The sequence below is a fragment of the Colletotrichum navitas genome, assembly GCF_030913465.1.
Source record: "Colletotrichum navitas strain CBS 125086 chromosome Unknown LY79scaffold_1, whole genome shotgun sequence".
In the NCBI taxonomy this organism is placed as follows: domain Eukaryota; kingdom Fungi; phylum Ascomycota; class Sordariomycetes; order Glomerellales; family Glomerellaceae; genus Colletotrichum; species Colletotrichum navitas.
Window position 1 is genome coordinate 762,545 of NW_026850547.1, and position 17,428 is coordinate 779,972.

General features: G+C 60.6%; 8 protein-coding genes across 8 annotated transcripts; 3 read left to right on the forward strand and 5 right to left on the reverse strand.

The window, feature by feature from the left end:
• Positions 1-1,153: 1,153 nt before the first annotated feature.
• On the forward strand, positions 1,154-3,753 carry LY79DRAFT_585733 (exocyst complex component Sec10; the record flags this gene model as incomplete). Its single annotated transcript, XM_060560536.1, has 2 exons — positions 1,154-1,349; positions 1,406-3,753. 2 exons carry the CDS (start codon positions 1,154-1,156, stop codon positions 3,751-3,753), a joined length of 2,544 nt encoding a protein of 847 aa, XP_060420642.1.
• An 88-nt stretch (positions 3,754-3,841) lies between these two features.
• Positions 3,842-7,469, reverse strand: LY79DRAFT_698760 (uncharacterized protein). The gene is made up of 3 exons (XM_060564876.1): positions 7,267-7,469; positions 6,791-7,176; positions 3,842-6,737 (listed from the first exon to the last, which is right to left on the reverse strand). The coding sequence occupies exons 1-3, from the start codon at positions 7,396-7,398 to the stop codon at positions 4,103-4,105; spliced, it is 3,153 nt and encodes a 1,050-aa protein (XP_060420643.1). The 5' UTR covers positions 7,399-7,469; the 3' UTR covers positions 3,842-4,102.
• LY79DRAFT_9078 (uncharacterized protein) lies at positions 7,237-8,234 on the reverse strand. Its single transcript, XM_060565205.1, has one exon. It carries the CDS (start codon positions 8,118-8,120, stop codon positions 7,395-7,397), a length of 726 nt encoding a protein of 241 aa, XP_060420644.1. The 5' UTR covers positions 8,121-8,234; the 3' UTR covers positions 7,237-7,394.
• On the forward strand, positions 8,157-8,903 carry LY79DRAFT_9260 (uncharacterized protein). Its single transcript, XM_060565222.1, has one exon. It carries the CDS (start codon positions 8,261-8,263, stop codon positions 8,738-8,740), a length of 480 nt encoding a protein of 159 aa, XP_060420645.1. The 5' UTR covers positions 8,157-8,260; the 3' UTR covers positions 8,741-8,903.
• LY79DRAFT_9279 (uncharacterized protein) lies at positions 8,886-9,778 on the reverse strand. Its single transcript, XM_060565224.1, has 2 exons — positions 9,136-9,778; positions 8,886-9,066 (listed from the first exon to the last, which is right to left on the reverse strand). Exons 1-2 carry the CDS (start codon positions 9,520-9,522, stop codon positions 9,031-9,033), a joined length of 423 nt encoding a protein of 140 aa, XP_060420646.1. The 5' UTR covers positions 9,523-9,778; the 3' UTR covers positions 8,886-9,030.
• A 967-nt stretch (positions 9,779-10,745) lies between these two features.
• Positions 10,746-12,275, reverse strand: LY79DRAFT_503849 (uncharacterized protein; the record flags this gene model as incomplete). Its single annotated transcript, XM_060553444.1, has 1 exon — positions 10,746-12,275. A coding segment is annotated over one exon (1,530 nt), but the record flags the coding sequence as incomplete, so codon positions are not given.
• A 3,116-nt stretch (positions 12,276-15,391) lies between these two features.
• Positions 15,392-16,201, forward strand: LY79DRAFT_574536 (uncharacterized protein; the record flags this gene model as incomplete). The annotated part of the gene is made up of 3 exons (XM_060559603.1): positions 15,392-15,609; positions 15,638-15,883; positions 15,970-16,201. 3 exons carry the CDS (start codon positions 15,392-15,394, stop codon positions 16,199-16,201), a joined length of 696 nt encoding a protein of 231 aa, XP_060420648.1.
• A 473-nt stretch (positions 16,202-16,674) lies between these two features.
• On the reverse strand, positions 16,675-17,334 carry LY79DRAFT_532720 (uncharacterized protein). Its single transcript, XM_060556311.1, has one exon. It carries the CDS (start codon positions 17,256-17,258, stop codon positions 17,016-17,018), a length of 243 nt encoding a protein of 80 aa, XP_060420649.1. The 5' UTR covers positions 17,259-17,334; the 3' UTR covers positions 16,675-17,015.
• Between the last annotated feature and the right edge of the window lie 94 nt (positions 17,335-17,428).

A 17,428-nucleotide genomic window follows, 5' to 3' on the forward strand; every position in this document is an offset into this window, starting at 1 on the left:
CTGCTGTATCTCTGCCTCTTCCCTCCTCCCTCCCCGGACGGTATGTTTTGAATGCCCGGCCGGGCGAAGGTGTGGATGGCATGGTAGGGCAGATTGGAGCGGGAGCTCACCAAAGCGGATTTCAATCCCGCCCAAAGTGGGAATCGTGGGTGACGGGCCGCCGCGACAGTTCTCATCAAGGAATCCCTAGGGGTTGTTGGTGACGACTTATAAAGCCTCAGCGGCAACAATGGTCTGCGCGATGCCTACTATTAACCCGTTTAACTCGCCCCCCCCCCCCCCCCCCCCCCAACCAACCCCCTTTGACAACAGGACGACAAATGATACGCTTGTGAGAAGGCTCCCTTTAGTTTAAGGTCAACTGGGCAACTTCAGCTAGCGGCACTCGTCACCAAAACGAAACACTCGAGCGGCCAGAGAACATCTGCTAATTTCATGGACCGGGGTCATCCGTATCAGCACGGCTGGAAGTGCCGGTCGAGAAGGAACACAACACCGAGGCTGCCCTGTCGTGTCTTTTTTTTATTCTTGTTCTTTCTTCTGAGTTATGCACGAAGTTTCCGAGGTCTCGATATGAAGAGCCGGTACTTGATGGTCCAATGCATGGCTCGCCTGCGAATGTTAGTTACATTGAAGCCGGATAACGCCCGGTGCCCGTTCCCAGCCAAAGCTACATGGCCAAACTCCGATGTCGATGACCTGTTTGAGATCCACGCAACACTGCCTGTTTGACATGAGAAAGACTGCGAAGCCATTATGACGGACGCCAATTTTGGTTTTGCCAGGGAGAGAACGAAAGGAAAGAATATCGACAATGCCGCATTCGATGTCTATCACGTGATGGGTGAGAGATGAAGCGCTACGTACCTAGGTACACACGAGCCTAGGTAGGTACTTACTTACGTACACTAGGCGGGGCAGTTCACGTACGCAGCGGACGCTAATCCAAGTCGCCAGGGAGCAGCTCGTCACTGAGCCGGCCATGCAGATATACCCGTGCTCCCGAAACACAACCTCCAGGAGCACCTACCCACCCAAGCTACCTACTGGCGATACTCCAACGACAACTAACCCATCTTCTCAAAACCATGTAGCCGGCTGCTGACGTCCGAACCAACGCACACCACCAACACGTCTCTGCACGATCGCAGCCATGGAGCGGTCTGGGTCTGGGGCCAAGTCCTTGTTCCCTCAAGGGCCCAGCTTCACCCTGGACGACTTCTCGACCCAGGACTTTGTCGTCCGCGAATTTATCGATAACCTGGCCGAGAGTGCTGTGCCAGCAAACCGTCGGTCGGGCCCTGCGCAGTCCGGCTTCGAACCGAAGCCTCTCATCCGCACCTTTGAAAGTACGACGCCTGCCTCCCGTCCACCGCCCCGTCCGCTCGCTGACTTGTACCCTTAGACGCGCTGTCGCAACTCGGGTCGTTGTCCGAGGAACTCCAGGAGAGGGAATCGGAACTCCAATCCAACGTACGAAGGGCCGAAGCCCAGCACGACCAGACCCTCGACACCCTCGGCCGGAAGCTCGACCAGTCGATGGCCTCGTTCGAGGCACTCGATCTATCGCTGAACCAACCCGGCATCGACGGCGCCGACAAGAATGCCGGCGGAAACATTGCCGTGCAGATTGGCGAGAAGCTCGAGGAGCTGGATCGGAAACGGAGACGGGCCCAAGACGCCAACTTCCTCATCCAGTGCTGGCTCGAGGTCTGCGAAACAGGCCAGCTCACGTCGCTGGAGGAGATTCAGAGACAAGGAGGCGCCGAGAACAAGGTCCGCTGCGCCATCATCTCCCGTCAGCTCGTGCGCATCAGCCAACGGCTCGATCCTTCATCGTGGGGCCAGACTAACGGGACGAACGGGTTCCGGGGAAACGGCGTCACGAACGGCGTCACCGGGACCAGCCGCGTGCACAACACGAGAGAGGTTCTCGAAAAGTTCTCGGAATCCTTGGAGCAAGAACTGCTGAAGCAGTTCAACAGCAGCTACCGACGCCAGAACTTCGACGACATGATGGAATGTTCCAAGGTGCTTTACGACTTCAACGGTGGCGCCAGCGTCATCGCCACCTTCGTCAACCAGCACCAGTTCTTCATCGACAGAGACCAGCTCATCTCGGATGAAGTGACGGTGGACGGAGACATATGGGAACAGATCGCGGACCCCGACGCCGACCCGCCTGGCGTCGAAGCCAGCTTGCAGTCTCTGGTCGACGAAGTCAAGCTGATCATGCAGGAGGAGTCCTTCATCATCAAGCGGGCGTTCCCCTTCTACGAAACCGTTCTCATCAAGTTTATCCAAAGAATATTTCAACAGTCCATCCAGCAAAGGCTCGAGATGGTGCTCGACAAGGCCAACGAGGTCTCGTCCCTGGCCTTCCTGAGATCACTGCACTCTTCCAGGACATACATCAACGCCTTGATCGAAGACCTCAAGTCGCACGGCCTAACCGAGCACCCGGAGCCGGCATCGCCGCAGATTTCCCAGACCCTGGACCAGCAGATGGAGGAGCTGTTTGTCCCGTACCTCGTCGGCAATTCGTACATCGACCGAGAGAGGAAGAGCCTCGAGGAAACATACAGCTCGCTGCTCTTCAAGTTCACAACATATCACTCCAAGAGGAAGAAGGCGCCGACCGGCTTCATGGCCTCCCTCGCCCAGCAGAGTTCACAGCTGCTGTCGTCGGCGAAGGACGCCTATCTCGAGCGTCTCGACTCGTCCGAACTAACGGCCACCCAGAGGGCCATGATGCTTCGTGTCGCGGGAATCCAAGACAACAACGAGAGCAAGGACGACGTGGAGGTGTCGGAGGAGGACGGGATCCTCCGCGTCGCCAACGCCAAGAGAATGATGAAGTGGCTCGCCGAGTCCGTCCGCCGAACCCTCGAGCTCGGCTCCCCCGTCGACACGCCCAAGGACGTCAACGTCCTCCTCAACCTCCTGCTCACGACGATGGGCCGCGTCTACGTCGAGACGGCCCTGGACGCCGCTCTCGACAACGCGACGGCCCAGGAGAACATCAAGACGGAGCCGGACCTGACGTACCTCCCCGCGATACGGCCCGCGGTCACCATCACCAGCATCATGGAGCGCTTCATCACCACTGTGCTGATCAAGCTCGCCGAGTCCAACACGACGGTGCGGCGCAGCATGGCGTCGCAGACCAAAACGGCCATGGGCAACATCGAGCGCAAGACCAACGCCGTCATGCGCAGCTCCATCGACGTCGTCACGAACTGGGTCACGCGCTGCCTCGCGAACCAGAAGAAGCTCGACTTCCGCCCGCGCGACGCCGACCTCGACTCTCTGCAGACGCCCACGTGCCTGCAGATCAGCCAGTTCCTCTCCCGCGTCGCCAAGTACGCCGCGCAGGCCGTCGACGGCCAGAACCTCGAGGTCTGGAGCTCAGAGGTCGCGCTGGCGGTCCTGGCCCTGCTCTTTGACCACTTCAAAAAGTTCCAGGTCAACGCCACGGGCGGCCTCATGGTGGCGCAGGACCTGTCCAAGTACTCGTCCACCCTCAAGGAGTGGTCGCTCGCGCCCGACGTCGAGACCTCGGCCGAGCTGCTCACCGACATCGGCTCTCTCTTCATCGTCGGCCCCGAGGCGCTGCGCGAGAAGTCCCGCACCCTCGCCGCCGGCCCCTCGGGCCAGGGCAAGAAGCTGACCAAGGCCGACTTCAAGGCCTTTGTCCAGCGGCGCGACGACGCCGGCAGCGTCGGTGTCCAGAGCGTGTTGGCGGGGCTCTAAGCCCGCGTGAGGTGGGGCGCGCCCAACGGATGACGACGGCTTGCGCTTGGGGGGGGGGGGAGGCGGAGCACGTAAAAGGATCACGGAGCTGTAACATTTGCCTCTTTTTTTTTTCTTCTTCTCTAAGTCAATGAACGAAATATGATACCAGAGTTTACGCGCGCACAGGATCCGATCGTCCGGATGAGTCGCTTGATCGTGAAGGTGTCTTGATTACATGCAATCCCGAAAACCAGCCCGGACTGTTTCTCTCTCTATCTTACACAGTGAAGAGTCTACCTAGCAACATAGGTACGTTGTTGTTGTTGTTGTACATGTTATTCTTACACGGGGATGACATACCGCTCCCTCAGGCGGAAGACGCGACGGCATCGTCCGGAGCCAGCCTCCGCAGGGGCCGGACGGAGACCTGGGCGGTGACGACGTTGATGTCGTGGATCTCGACCTCGAAGCGGTCGTCGACGTGGACGTCGGCGAGCCTGGCGACGGGGTCGAGGCTCGCGAGGTCGACGGAGGCGGCGAGGCCGCGGAAGTCCTCGAGGCGGCCGCGCAGGCCGAAGGGGTACAGGCCGTCGACGACGAAGGCGAAGCGGGCGGGCAGCGGGGCCTCGCGGAAGCGCCAGGCGCGGAGGAGGGCCTGGGCGGCCCACTGGGTGGGGCCGTCGCGGTTGTCGACCTGCTTGATCTGGCGCTGGAGGGCCTGCAGGACGGGCAGGGCGGGGGCGAGGGCGCGGCGCGTCCAGGGGAGGAGGTCGGGGGCGTCGGAGCAGTCGTGGCCGGCGAGGGAGCGGCCGGTGGCGCGCTCGCGGGCGAGGGCGGCGTGGATCTGCCAGTGCACGACGAGGTCGGCGAAGCGGCGGAGGGGGCTGGAGGCCTTGGCGTAGGCGTCGAGGCCGACGGAGTAGAAGGGCGCCGGGTCGGCCGAGAGCTCCGAGGTGCCGACGAGGGCGAAGAGGCCGTGCAGGACGTCGACGGGGACGGGCTCGCCGCGCGCGGCGACGGGGTCGACGTGCGCGCGGCGGAAGGCGGCGAGCTCGTCCAGGTTGCGGAGGGCCTCGGGCTGCGTGCTGTAGGGGACGGGGATGCGGCGGGCCCGGCACCACTCGGCGGCGACCTCGCCGGCCGTGTGCATGAGGCGCTCGACGAGGCGGTCGGCCGCGGTGGGGTGCCGCCACGCGAGCTTGATGAAGGGGTCGCCCTGCCACGCCAGGGAGGAGTCGAGGACGTCCGGGTCGCCCCTGACGACGACGGAGTCGAACGACACCTCGGGGGAGCCGAAGCGGGGCTGGAAGTGCGGGAGCTGCCCCTTTTCGACGCGGCGGTCTTTGAGCGCCGCGCAGAGCCGGTCGAGGAGGACGAGGTCGTCCCTGTCCTTCTGAGCGAGGTCGGCGGCCGTGGTGATGCGCTTCACGGGCCGCGGCGGCGCCGCGGGCGGCCGGCCGACGGCAAAGGTGTCGGCGGCCGAGGGGGTGGGCGGCGGCTGCTGCTGCGGGCCGCCGCCGCCGCCGCCGCCGGGGAGGATGGCGGCGACCTCGTCCTTGGGCACGTGGAGGACGTTCCGGAGGGTGCCCGGCTCGACCTTGTAGTCGAGCATGTCGCCCCGCTCGTTGACCTTGGCGCTGAAGGTCAGGGCCGGGCGGCCCGGGTCGAGGGAGAACTCCTGCTCGAGGTCCCGCGGCAGCATCTTGTTGGGGAACCCGGCCAGGTACAGGCTGGACGGGGCCTTCTCGAGCTGGCGCGCGAGCTCGGACTTGGGGTCGATGCGCGACGCCGGGTCGGCGATGTGGACGTGGATCCAGTGGGCCCCCGGGTCCTCGGTGGGCTCGACGGAGAAGCCGTCGTCGACGTCGGCCGTGTGCTCCGAGTCGACGCAGAAGACGGTCGTCCCGGCCCAGTCGCGCCTGTGGCCCTCGGCGATGTCGGGCCGGAGGGAGCCGTTGACGTCGACGAGCGGCATGAGCATGTCGGCGCCCCTGTGGACCCTGGTGTCGGGGAACCTGTACTCGTAGCGGGCCGGGATGTCCCAGGGCGGGATCCAGCCGATCTCCTGGAGGAAGGTGAAGCCCATCCAGTGGGCGAGCCAGTCGGCGTCCTTGTAGGCGTTGGTCAGCCGGAGGATGGTGGAGCCCAGGCTCTCGAGCTGCGAGGCCTTTGTCACGATGCGGTGGCAGGACCAGAGCTCCATGAAGCGGATGTAGTCGACCTCCTGCCTGGTCCACGAGGCGAGGTTGTCGACCTTTTCGTCGCTCGGGCCGATCATGCCGTGCGGCGTCCATTCCCTCCGCAGGCGGCTCGCCTGGATGACGCCGCGGGCCTTGAGGATGAAGGAGCCGAGGCTGTTCTGCCTGAGCAGCGAGAGCGACTCGGCGGGATCCTCGCGCAGCGCGGCGCCCTCGACCAGCTCGCGGACCTGGCTCTCGACCTTGCGCATGATGCGGAGGTCGGAGGCGGGGCGGACCTCGTAGATGTAGTTGCGCCTGTGCCACTTGGCGTTCAGGGGGCGGAAGCCCAGCTCGTCGCGCTGGACGGCGGTGTGGACGGCGTACAGGGCGTGCGGGAGGAAGCGGTCTTCCTGCTTGAGGTACTCGGGCAGCAGCTTGTCGGCCAGCTCCTCGAGGCTGAGGTACTGCGGCTTCTCGGGGTGGGCCAGGAAGCTGCTGGCCGTGTCGAGCGTCAGGTGGGACTGGTAGAAGGAGACGGAGTCCTGGTAGAACTTGATCAGCTCGCCCTGGAGCCGGGAGGCCGTCGCGAGGGCGGCCGGCGTGTGGTTGTGGAACAGCACGTTACGCGGCTTGGTGACGGGTTCCTCGGGCAGGATGGCGACCAGCGGCTGGAGCTTGGCCGGGTCGACAAAGTTGGTGAGGGTGAAGAGGGTGGGTATGTTGCGCTCGGGGACGACCTCGCCGGTGCTTATGTAGAAGTACTGCAGCCCGTGGTGACGTCCCAGGCAGATGCCCAGGACGGGCAGGCGTCCGTGTCCGTATCTGCGAGTTCTTGTCAGCAGAAGCGAGGGCCGCAAGGGCGGCGATGGACCTGCCTCGTCTCGACCAAGTCGCCGGCGAGAAGCGCCGACGTGGCGCCGCGCAGGTCGGCGAGCTCGTCGGCTTCGAAGAGGACGCGGTTCCTCCTGCTGTTCCTATGCAGCTCGGACCCTTCCTCGCCCTCCCCTTCCGAGGCGGCGAAAGGCAGGTCCGGCCTGGTCAGGAAGTTAGACAGCGGGTGTTCCTGAGCGGGCATGTCCTGGAGCAGGCGGCGAGAGGGCTCGCGGTTCGCCGACTCCCACTCCCGGAGGCGCTCCCTGATGTCGGACTTTTCGCGGATGTGGGCTAGCTCCTGGTCCGAGGCCGGGGTGATGGGGCCGCCACGGCGTCGGCCTCCCCCGCCGCCGCCGCCACCATACTTGTGACGTGCACCAGCATACGACTGCAAAGCACATCAGTTTTGAACTGGTTCTACAAATCCATCATGGTACTCGCCGGGGGGGGGGGGAGGGGGGGGGTGTCTAAGACTTACTCTTCTGGAGATATCAGAGGGGCCCTGCTGAAGCTGTGGGACAAATCGCGATCCGCCGGGCACCGGAGCCAGCGACGTCTTGGCTGTGAGACATCGCCAGCAAACGTACGGCTTATTCGAGCTTCTCATCATATTGAAGGGGGCGAGAAAATGGCGATGTTGAGAAGGCGCACCTTGCTCGATCTCAGGGTCCCTCCCCGGCTCACCAAAATTTCACTGTCGTGACGTTTGGCCACGCCACATGGGGGTCCACTTTTCAGGACCCACCTACGCGCTGTCACGTGACATCGACAGAAGTCCGACATGGGTAGTAGTAGTAGACTAGACAAGCTTCTTTCCTTCCCAATTACCCAAGGAGGAGAGCACTTTGTCGAGAGACTGAAGGATATGATATTCGTGGCCAAAAGGTCCTCATGCTCAATATCTCTGACTTGATTTGCATCGGTCAACTGGTTGTCGCCTTCATCGGCGCTCCCTCGACGTCCTCTATCCACGACGGCGGCATCACGAGCTAGAGCGCGCACTTTCTCATCCGACGAGACGACTACCATTGACATCCTTCTCTTCTCCACGGGCGCGGGGTGAGGTCCCTTGCCACATCTGCAATCGTCAGATGACCAGTGCCGGACATCGCCGGCCATCGCCGGCCCCACATCGCCGGTCCTTGTCGCCCCGACCGACTCGTGATGCGGCCGGCGTGCTGCCTGCCCAGAGACGGACCGATGTGGGCATTCCCAACTTTGTTCCCTTGCCGGGCGCACACACGCATGTGCTGTCGGTGTCCCATGTTTCGTCGGGGGGCTGTTCAGACTTGCATGTCGACGACACCAGGTGGCACCATTCCTACTCCTCATCCACCACCGCCCCCCTGCTGACTATTGCCTCACATTGATTGCGGGCCTGTTGTGGTCCAAGCAGAGATCCGTTATCATCGCATCATGTTTGATGATGGTCGTCGACTTCGCTCTGTACTACTGTCGTAGCTACGCCCCTCATGGATAGGTGTTTTCTTTTTATTTCCCCTCTCCAGCCCCCGTCTCCCCCTGTTGCAACGATGCAACTAGACCCGTCTGCTTACCTCGATGGTGACATTGGTCAGGAGCACACTCGTGTTGGGATTTCAAGCCAACCGTGGCTCGCAAACCGGGAAAAAGAAAGAAAAAACAAAAGGAAAAGAAGAAAAGAAAAAAAAAAAGACCTCAAAATCCACTCCCTTTCGTCCGTCCGTTCGTTTCGACCTTTCCAATTCAGCCCCCACCCCCCCCCCTTCTTCTGTCCAAGCGAACCACACCCAAGTGCACAGCGGCAGAAGGAAACGCAGCCATGCCGTAATCTCTCTCCGGCACGTGGCATCAAACAAGCATGTCTCGACGTCCGAGCCCCCTCCTCTTCCAAATTGTCAATCTTAGGAAGAAGGCAGGGCAGCAACGCCTCGACAGCGAGCAGGAAGGATCAAGAGAATGATATTAAATGAATGAAAACTCGAATTAAAAAAAAAAAAGCCCGGTCGTTACGTCGCTTGCTCGCACGCCCTGAGCACATGTCGGAGGAGCTGCGGTTTGGTCGAGTCCGAGCCGTGAGCTCTTCCCGTCTCGTCTCCTCGGCAGAGACGAGAAGACAAAGGCAACAATATATGCCTCCATCCATGCTCTTGCCAGCGCACCCACGGACCCGATAGTAACAACGCCCCAAATCCCGCGACGCCACGAAGCGCAGCTGGTTCCCGGGCGCGGGCCGGGGGGGGGAGGTCTAGCCAGGCAAGAATCACAGAATCGTTTCGGTGAGAGGAGCCTCAGGGGCCTATACCTAGTGTTGTAGGTATCAGCAACCTCCCAAATGGACGCCGGAATGGAATAACAATATCCGTACCAGTGTAGAGGAAAAACACACACACACACCCACACGACATGCCTCCCGCTTCGCCGTCTTTCTCACCCTTCCGTCCCAGCCTTCTACTCCACTGCAATACTGTGCCTCGCCATCGCCTCCGTCCGCTATTGAGCTTCCTCGCAAAGGGACGCTAACGAGAGGGGGGCGGAGGTCCTCGTCTCCACCCCACACCCGCCCGCACAAGCATAGACGAGAAGCCCCAAGCGCCGCGCCACCATGGTGCAAAACCAGTGAGCTGAACAGATCTTCGGCAGGCAGACAGATGGACAGACAGACAGACAGACAGACAGGTCCGATATCCCTGGGTGCCAATCTCATCAGACACGCACGCACGCACGCACACATGCACCACATCTTCCATCTCATTCAAAGATTTGGTCTCGAAACAACGTGCGCCCTCTCCCCTTCTGCTGTCGTCTCGATATCCCTACCTTTTCAGAGCACCCGAGATTAAAAACCAAACCCCCCCCTTCCCCTCTGTAGCGGAAACAAGAAGGGGTCCGTGTGGCGTAGAGACCAGGGGTCGTCTATCAACATCAACCAGGCGGTTCAGACAAGTCAGAGTCCGACATTTATCGTTTGTCGGCCCCCCCCCCCCCTTCCTACTTTTATTTCTTCGTCTCTTTTTTTACTTGTCCCTCTCCCGAAACGCCTTCCCGGAAGGACAAGAAAAAAAAGGATTTGCGGGGGGGGGGGGCTATGGAGGAGTGTACCTCCCCCTCCTCCCGCCGGGTGTTCGTGACGCGCAGCAGCGAAGAAACGCGGGACGCTGCGGGTGACTGCGGGTGACGAGCCTGCCTGCGCTTACGTCCCCGGGGCTTCTTCTTCCCACGGTCGACTGACGCAGTCGATCCTATTCTGCGACGCCCGAGTTGTCCAATGTCAAGTCACACACACACACACACACACACACCCCTGTCCAACATCCCGGCGTGTTTTGTTTTGTACCACGTCGGAACGTCCCTGACTTCGGATGGCATACGGAGGAGAGCGAGTGGGGTTCTTTTAATTTTTTTTAATCTTGGCTTTATTTTTCTTAAAAAAAAAAAAGACTTTCTTGACTATCCGCCCTACGCACGCCCTTTACCCTACACCGGGACCCTGTCCTCTCCCACCCCCCCCTGTTTGATGAAGGATCTACTGCAATAAAGGCTCTCTCCGGTGGCGGCTGTACAATATTTACAGGCGGAAAGGGCGGGGCGGGAAAATGCCTCTCTCTCTCTCTCTCTTTGAACTCCTCCCCCATGCTTTCAAACGACGCCCATGTCAACTCCCGGCTCGATACAATGATGATGATGATGATGATGATTGTCCTGCACCGTGTCGCTTGTAAAACAAAACAAAACAGAATGAAAAATTCTGCTTCTGAAATAGGCAAATAATAGACACTATGAATTGTTGCCTGTATACAGATTTGATGAGATGGGGGGGGGAGGGGAAGGTATAAGAAACAGGCTTGCTTTGCTGTTGGTGTCGTGGATGCGGTTTTTTGCTTCTTTTTGCTGAACCCCCCCCCCCCCCCCCTTGGCGCGCACGGGGAATTGCGACTCGGCCGTGGGAGTCTGGAATGTGCGGCCAAAAGGGCCTTGCTATGCGGGTCCGCGTCGGACCCTGTTCCAAAAACGCTTCATGACGCCCTGGTCGCTCGCCTGGGCGTTCTCCTGATCCATGGCCGCGAACTGGCGCTCGATGCTCTCCTTGGACGACGCATCACGGACGTACGTGGCCGTCGGGAAGTCGTCGCGCGGCGCGTTGCTGGATTTCCTGCCGCTCGCGCAGTTCCTCTGCCACCCGTACATCTGGTCCTCGTGGGCTCGCAGGTCGGGTCGCGTGAGGGTCATGCGCAGCGTCATTTCCCTCGCCTCCGCCGGCATCCGTGCGTACTCGGCCGACGGCTTGGGCGAATGAAGCTGGTCGTCTTTGACAGGCGGCGGCCTAAGCCCCCCCGCCATCTCCATGGTGTGAGGCGTCTTGGGCGAGTCCGAGTCGAGGGATGCGTCGTCGCTCGAGATGGAAGACCTGTCGTCGGCGAGGAACGTACGCATGTTCTCCGTCTCGGCCGCGGGCTTGGGCGATCTGGCCTTGGGCTGCTTGGCATTCCTGCCGGGCCTCGACACCATGGCCTCTCTGGAAGGAAAGCCGAACTCGATGGCCTCGTCAAACTTCTGAGGGGACGCGAGGTACACCCGCAGCTTCAGACGGGCCTCCGGGTCCTTGTAGTGAGCCGCCTCCGGGTCGAAGGCGGCGAGGGAGTCCTGGGGGCTGTGCTTGGGCGAGATCAGCGACAGCGCGCGCGATCTCCGGCGGCCGTGGCTGGACGAGGCAGCGAGGGGGCTGCTCGAATAGTCTGGGAGGCGCGGGGACGACGGGCTGCTGATGAGGCCCGGCGTGGTGCCGGGACGGCTCGACGAGAGAGAGGTGCGTCCAAAGGGGTTCTTGGAGATGGACAAGTGCCTGCGAAACGACGGCCTGCGCTGTTCCGCGTTGGCGGGGAGGTCGTCTCTCAAGTTGGCGTGGTAGTCGTCGAGCTGCAGGCGCAGGTCCAGCTCGTCATCCTCCTCGAGCCAGCGGAAACTGTCGTAGAAAGAGTCGCGCTTCTTCTGAGGCGACGACCTCTGCTCCACGGGCTTGGCCACCCGCTCGTGCGGCTCCTCGCTCGGCCTGTCCTCCATCGTCTGGGGTCTCACCGACAAGGTCGGGCTCCACAACTCGTCTTGGATCGTCAGGCTGGACGCTCTTCTTCGGACCTTGTAGACAGCCTCATCCGCCGGGTCGAGAATGATGTCGTGCCTCCGGTTCCGCGAGGCAATGATTTGCTCCTCGGTCGTCAGATGCCTCTTTTTGATCTTGTCCGGCAGACGCACGTACACGGAGGAGGCCGACGAGCGGGGACCGACGGCACGGTGAGACGAGCGTCTCTTGATGCGGTCAGGGCCCTGGTCAGCAGCGAGCCTGGCCTGCCGTTCCCTTCGGCGCTGCTTCAGGGTCTTGGGATTGGAGCCGGAGCCGGTGCCGGAGCCGGTGCCTGAATGGTCGCAGCAGAAGTCGGGGTGTTTGGGCGGGGGAGTGGGAGCCGGGGCGAGTTTGGCGAAGTGTAGGCGTTCGAGGGAGCTGAAGTACTAAAGTACGATTTAGCAAGGAGGGAAAAGAAAAAGGAAAAAGAAAGGAAAAAGATGCAAAGACATCGGCCGGAATGGAGACAAGGGCAAGAATGGAATTGAGGAACAACAGGGGGGCATGTATTGTCTTAGTCGTGGAATGTGCAAAGGAGGGACCGTAAATAATGGGAAGGGGAGAAGGGGAGGGGAAGGGGAGACGCCGCGCTGCTGGGCCGTGCTCACTCCTTCGCCTGCTCAGTCGCACTGGCGTTACGTTGCGTTGATGGTCAATGGACGGCACCTGCATTGCATATCCTACGAGATGCATGGAGGGGCATGTCATGGGAGCTTGCTATCGAAGGACGGCGTGACGGGATAAGGAAATGATGGACTGAGAGGTCCGCCGATACCTGGATACGGTGCTGCAATGCAAGTCGACCTCTATCAACAGCAGTAAGAGCACCCGTTATCCCCTATCTCTGTCTCTCTTCTCTCTCTCTCTCTCTCTCTCCTCGTTTTTGCCAGCCTTACACTAGCTTCGCTTGAAGACAGATAAAGTCCAGTACAACGAGGTCGGTATACACGAAGCACCTCAGGTCTGGCCTCGGGGCCAAGCCCGGCGTTCCTCCAGGGTAACGCCTTGTATCGACAATGCTGGGACAACCTGGGCGGGAAAGCCACAAGCCGTGTGCCGTCGAACGAGACGGGGCCAGCGGGTGGCTGGTGCAGAGACGACGAGTAGGAACTAATGGGTCGGACGTGTGTGGGAATGAGAACGAGTCCGCGGTGCATGTTAAGTCAGGTCAGTGCAACAGGGCTCGCCGGGCCCAGCATCAGTGCGGGTGCGGGTGCCACATAGACTGACTTGTGCAGGCCTGGGGGGGCAACGGCGATACAGGCAGGACGAGAGAGACAAGACAGACGGGCAGAGACAACCAAGACAGGGCCAGGTACAGGTCGACGAGTCCACGCAGCACTAGAGACTAGAGACACCAACGGCGTATGCGGCCTAGCTCGGGTTTCCCCTTGGCCGGCGACACCACTTGGCGGCCCGGGGGGTTCCATGGAATGTGGGAATTGAGATGTACCCGGCGGTGCCCGAACCAAGAGGCCCGCCGCTGCTGCAGCGAGGAGTGGGGACGGGGAGGGGGACAGGAACGAGGAGGGAACAAGCACACAGAGACACGACGGAGATGGTCGGGCCAGATTCTGCATGTGTGGAGTGAGACATGTCGTACGGTCTTGGGGGCGGGAGAATATTGATGGCCGATCACGGTTGACCCCCGGGGGGGAGACGTGTGTATGTGTTTGTGTCTGTTGTGTGTGTGGTGTGTGTGTGTGTGTGTGTGTGTGTGTGTGTGTGTGTGTGTGTATGCTTGCGTCGCATGTTGGGACGAGGACGCGGCAAGTGAGATGTGAGAGGTGTGTGGTTGGGGAGGGATGAGGGATGAGAGTTGACGGATGATGCAAGGTAGAAATGGCCAAACCACGTCCGAAACCAAGAGACGGGATGAGACCGGGCTCGCTGTTGTTATTGTTGTTGTTGTTGTCGACGATGATACTCTGGCGAGTCCGTGTCGTCGTCGACACGTTGCCATTCGCCCGATGCAAGGTCGCGATGACACCTCTCTCGGCCCCTCCGCCACCAAAAAAAAGCTGACATGGTCGCCGGCCAATCGCCCGTCCCCGTCCGCGTCTTTTGCGCGGCGCATACGCAGACGAGGTCTTTGGCAGCTGCCTGCGGTGCATGTGCATGAGCGGGCGGAGAGGAAGCATGAACGAGAGAAGGCCACTCGCGCCCGCTTGTCGGGCCTGATCCGAGATTGGCCAATGCTGACTGGCCCCCCAGACGGGACGAGATTGGCATACAGGTAGATGCATGGAGTGGGGGGGGACAGTGAGGGAGAAAGAGAGGGTTTGAAGCAAGTTGCTGGGTGTTGGTTGGATGTGACGATAGATTATGGTGAGCTTCGAAGGGGGCGGGACAGCATGTGCGTGCGTGCGGGCGGGCGGGCGGCCGGAATGGGAGGGACGGGGCAGAGCATGACAGCAGCCCCAAGCCTCTGACAGTGAAGAGCCACTGAGCCAGTGGCGCACGCAGTCCTGAACAAGCCCCTTCGGCGAGCCGGTTCGCGTTGACAGGTACCTGACCAACCCCTGCTGCAGCTGTGCAGACCCCTGGGTTGAGTCAGGGACTCGTTGGAGGGGTGGCCCCTGGATCTGGGGCCCCTTCCGGCGGCTCGGTGGGTGGAGGAGGATGAGAGTGTGTGTGAGAGTGCGTGTGTGTGTGTGTGTGTGTGTGTGTGTGTGTGTGAGAGAGAGAGAGTGAGTGAGAGAGTGAGTGAGAGAGTGAGTGAGAGAGAGAGTGAGTGAGTGAGAGTGAGTGAGAGAGAGAGAGTGAGTGAGAGAGTGAGTGAGTGAGAGGGCGTGAGCTTGTCGCAACCAAACCAAGCCTCCCTCTCAATTCATCTCATCTTGCTCACCCACACAGCCCATGTCATCACCGTGAGCCTTATGCTGGCCGACCCGCGCCCATTTGCATCAAGTGTCCTTGACACCGTCTTCCAGACAGATTTGCGCCCTTGCCCTGGAGCTGCCGGGTCTCGGAAACAAAACAAAGAAAATATTTCCCAAAAAGCCCTCGACGGCGTGGTTCTCGGTCCCTTGACCGGAGGGGGCAGAGAAGGGGGGAGGTGAGGAGGCTGCGCCAAGCCGACGACCCGGCAATTGAGATTTGCGGGATCGTCGCACAGAGGCCCGGCGCATGAGACCCCGAGGAAACAGAAAAGAAAGAAAGGATTCCCGAAGAAGAAGAAGAAGAAGAAAGAAAAAAGAAAAACACCAATGGACTGGGAAAAGGGATCACGCAGAAGAACGGCTCGGAGAGGAACCACCAAATACAGGCAAGATCGGAGTGTGTCTGAATGTGACTGATGAATGACGAAACACGCAACAACTAGAAGAAAAGAAAAAAAAAAAAGAAAAAAAAATCTGTCTCGCTCACCTTTCGCTGAATGGCCTCTGGCAGAGCCTCGAATTCCTGCTTCGTCATCTCGGCGCCAAGGGACCCCGTCGACGGTGATACGGGCGGCGGGGCCACGATCGTCGACGACCCGGCCGAGGACAGCGTCTCTCGCATGTTGTGTATCGTCGTCGTCGTCGTCGTCGTCGTCGCTGTCGTCACCGCCGTCTTGCTGCTGCCGCTGCTGCCCTTCTTCTCGTGGCTCTTGATGCTCAATGGCCAAGTGCACGAGCTCGCTGGCCCGGCCGCGGTCTGGCTCCCCGTTGTCCCCGGCTCGGAGCTCGTCTGCGGGACATTGAGGGATTGGTGGCTCCTGGAAGACTTGGGCCGCAGGTAGAGGCTGAGGTAGGATGATGGCGAGGGTGACCGGTGCTGCTGTTGATGCTGCACCCGCAGCTTGTGTTGTTGTTGCTGCTGCTGCTGCTGCTGCTGTCGCTGTGGTTTTGGTTTTGGTTGATGCGCCTGTTGTCGCCGCTGCCGCTGCCGCTGATGCTGATGCTGATGCTGATGCTGGGGAAACTGGTGCAGTTCGGGACTGCTGTTCCCGTCGAACCCATGATGGAAATAGTCCCAGAGCCCGTGAGACCGGTCCACGCTATCCTCGCTGGTTCGTCTAAAGGCAGCCGTCCCCGTCATTGTCGTCATCTGGCAGTGGCTACTAGCGTCGTCGTCGTCGCCGCCGCCGCTGCCTAGGCTGAGGAAACTATTGGCATTGGTCATGGGCGCCATCGTCGCTGTCGTTGCCGTTGCCGCTGCTTGTGCCAGTACCAGTGCCTGCGTCTGTGCCTGTGTCTGTGTCTGTGTCTGTGCTTGTGCTTGTGCTTGTGTTTGTGCTAGTACCGTTGCCGCCGTTACTCCTGTGGCTGTCGGGCCGGTCGACGATGACGAGCTAGCTAGCAGGCCAAAAGGCAGATATGACTTTTGAGAAGAAAACCGGCGGTTGTGGAGGGGTCGCCGCCGATCTGGTCGTCGTTTTCGTCGCAGCTGTCGATCAGAGGGTACGCAACGGGGGACCGGATGATGACAGTGTTGAAGAAGATGATGATGATGATGATTCTGCTGAGGATGATAAAAAAGAAGACGGGCAGGGCGAGACAGGCTCAGACTCAGCTGCGTCCGGATCCGTGTCGTCAAGGAAACTTATGAGCTTATGCCGACCCACGCTGGCTATGCCCATGTCTGCCCTCCTCCCCCCCGGTCCACGCCCGCGACTCGATGGTGACCACGGTGATGGGCCCCTTGGCGCGCAGCCCATCACACCTGGTACGCGCGCCGGTGCAGTGCGAGCACGACGAACAACGGCCATCATTCGCGGCTTACTCTGCTGTACGTAGTACCTGGGCCCCTTGGGGCATCCGCCGCCCCCCCCCCCCAATCAACATTAATCCTGCCTCCTCGCCCATACCCCAAAGAGTGCCGTCCCCCGTCTCCGCCGACTGCAACGATGCGTCGCCCGTATACATAGTACATATTACCTAGTGCTGAGCTGGGCCACACCCCCCAGGCATCGTCCGGGACTCCCTGCAAGCTTCTGGATGAGGGATGGTCTCTCTGTTGGTTCCGGATCCACTTGTGCAGAGGAGGGTCAAAGTGCAGACAGACGAGGGTCAAAAGTGCAGGGGAGGGAGAAGTGGGCATGGGACCGGAGAATAGCGGCGAATAGTGAACGTAGTACGGATGCTTTGGTGGCGTCAAGTAAGGTACAGACAGCACTATAGGTGAGATGGGCGAAGCATGGCTCAATTTGCCCAAAAAAGGACTCCAACCGGCGTGGACTCTCGAGAAGGGTATCGGTAATGTTGATCACCAACACAGTGGGCGTGGCAATGCGACGGAACGATCATGAAGCATGGCGGTTTGGGGTCTGGGGGAGCATTTCCAACGAGCTCATGTAGGAGATAGCAGCCGCCCATGGTTGAGCAACAAAACAAGTGCTGGGCCAGTGTCACGACGGCAAGCAGTGTAATGCTAGGCCGTGGCATCCATCCGTACCTGGATCAGTAGCTAACTAACTGTTCGTTTCCTCCCTCCTCCTCCTCCTCCTCCTCCTCCTCCTCCCCACCCTCTGCCAACATCGCCGGCCGCAACAGAACGCCCGTCTCGGGCTTTATGAAGCGGGCGCCGGCAGAATCGCGAGGAAGCTATTCTTCAC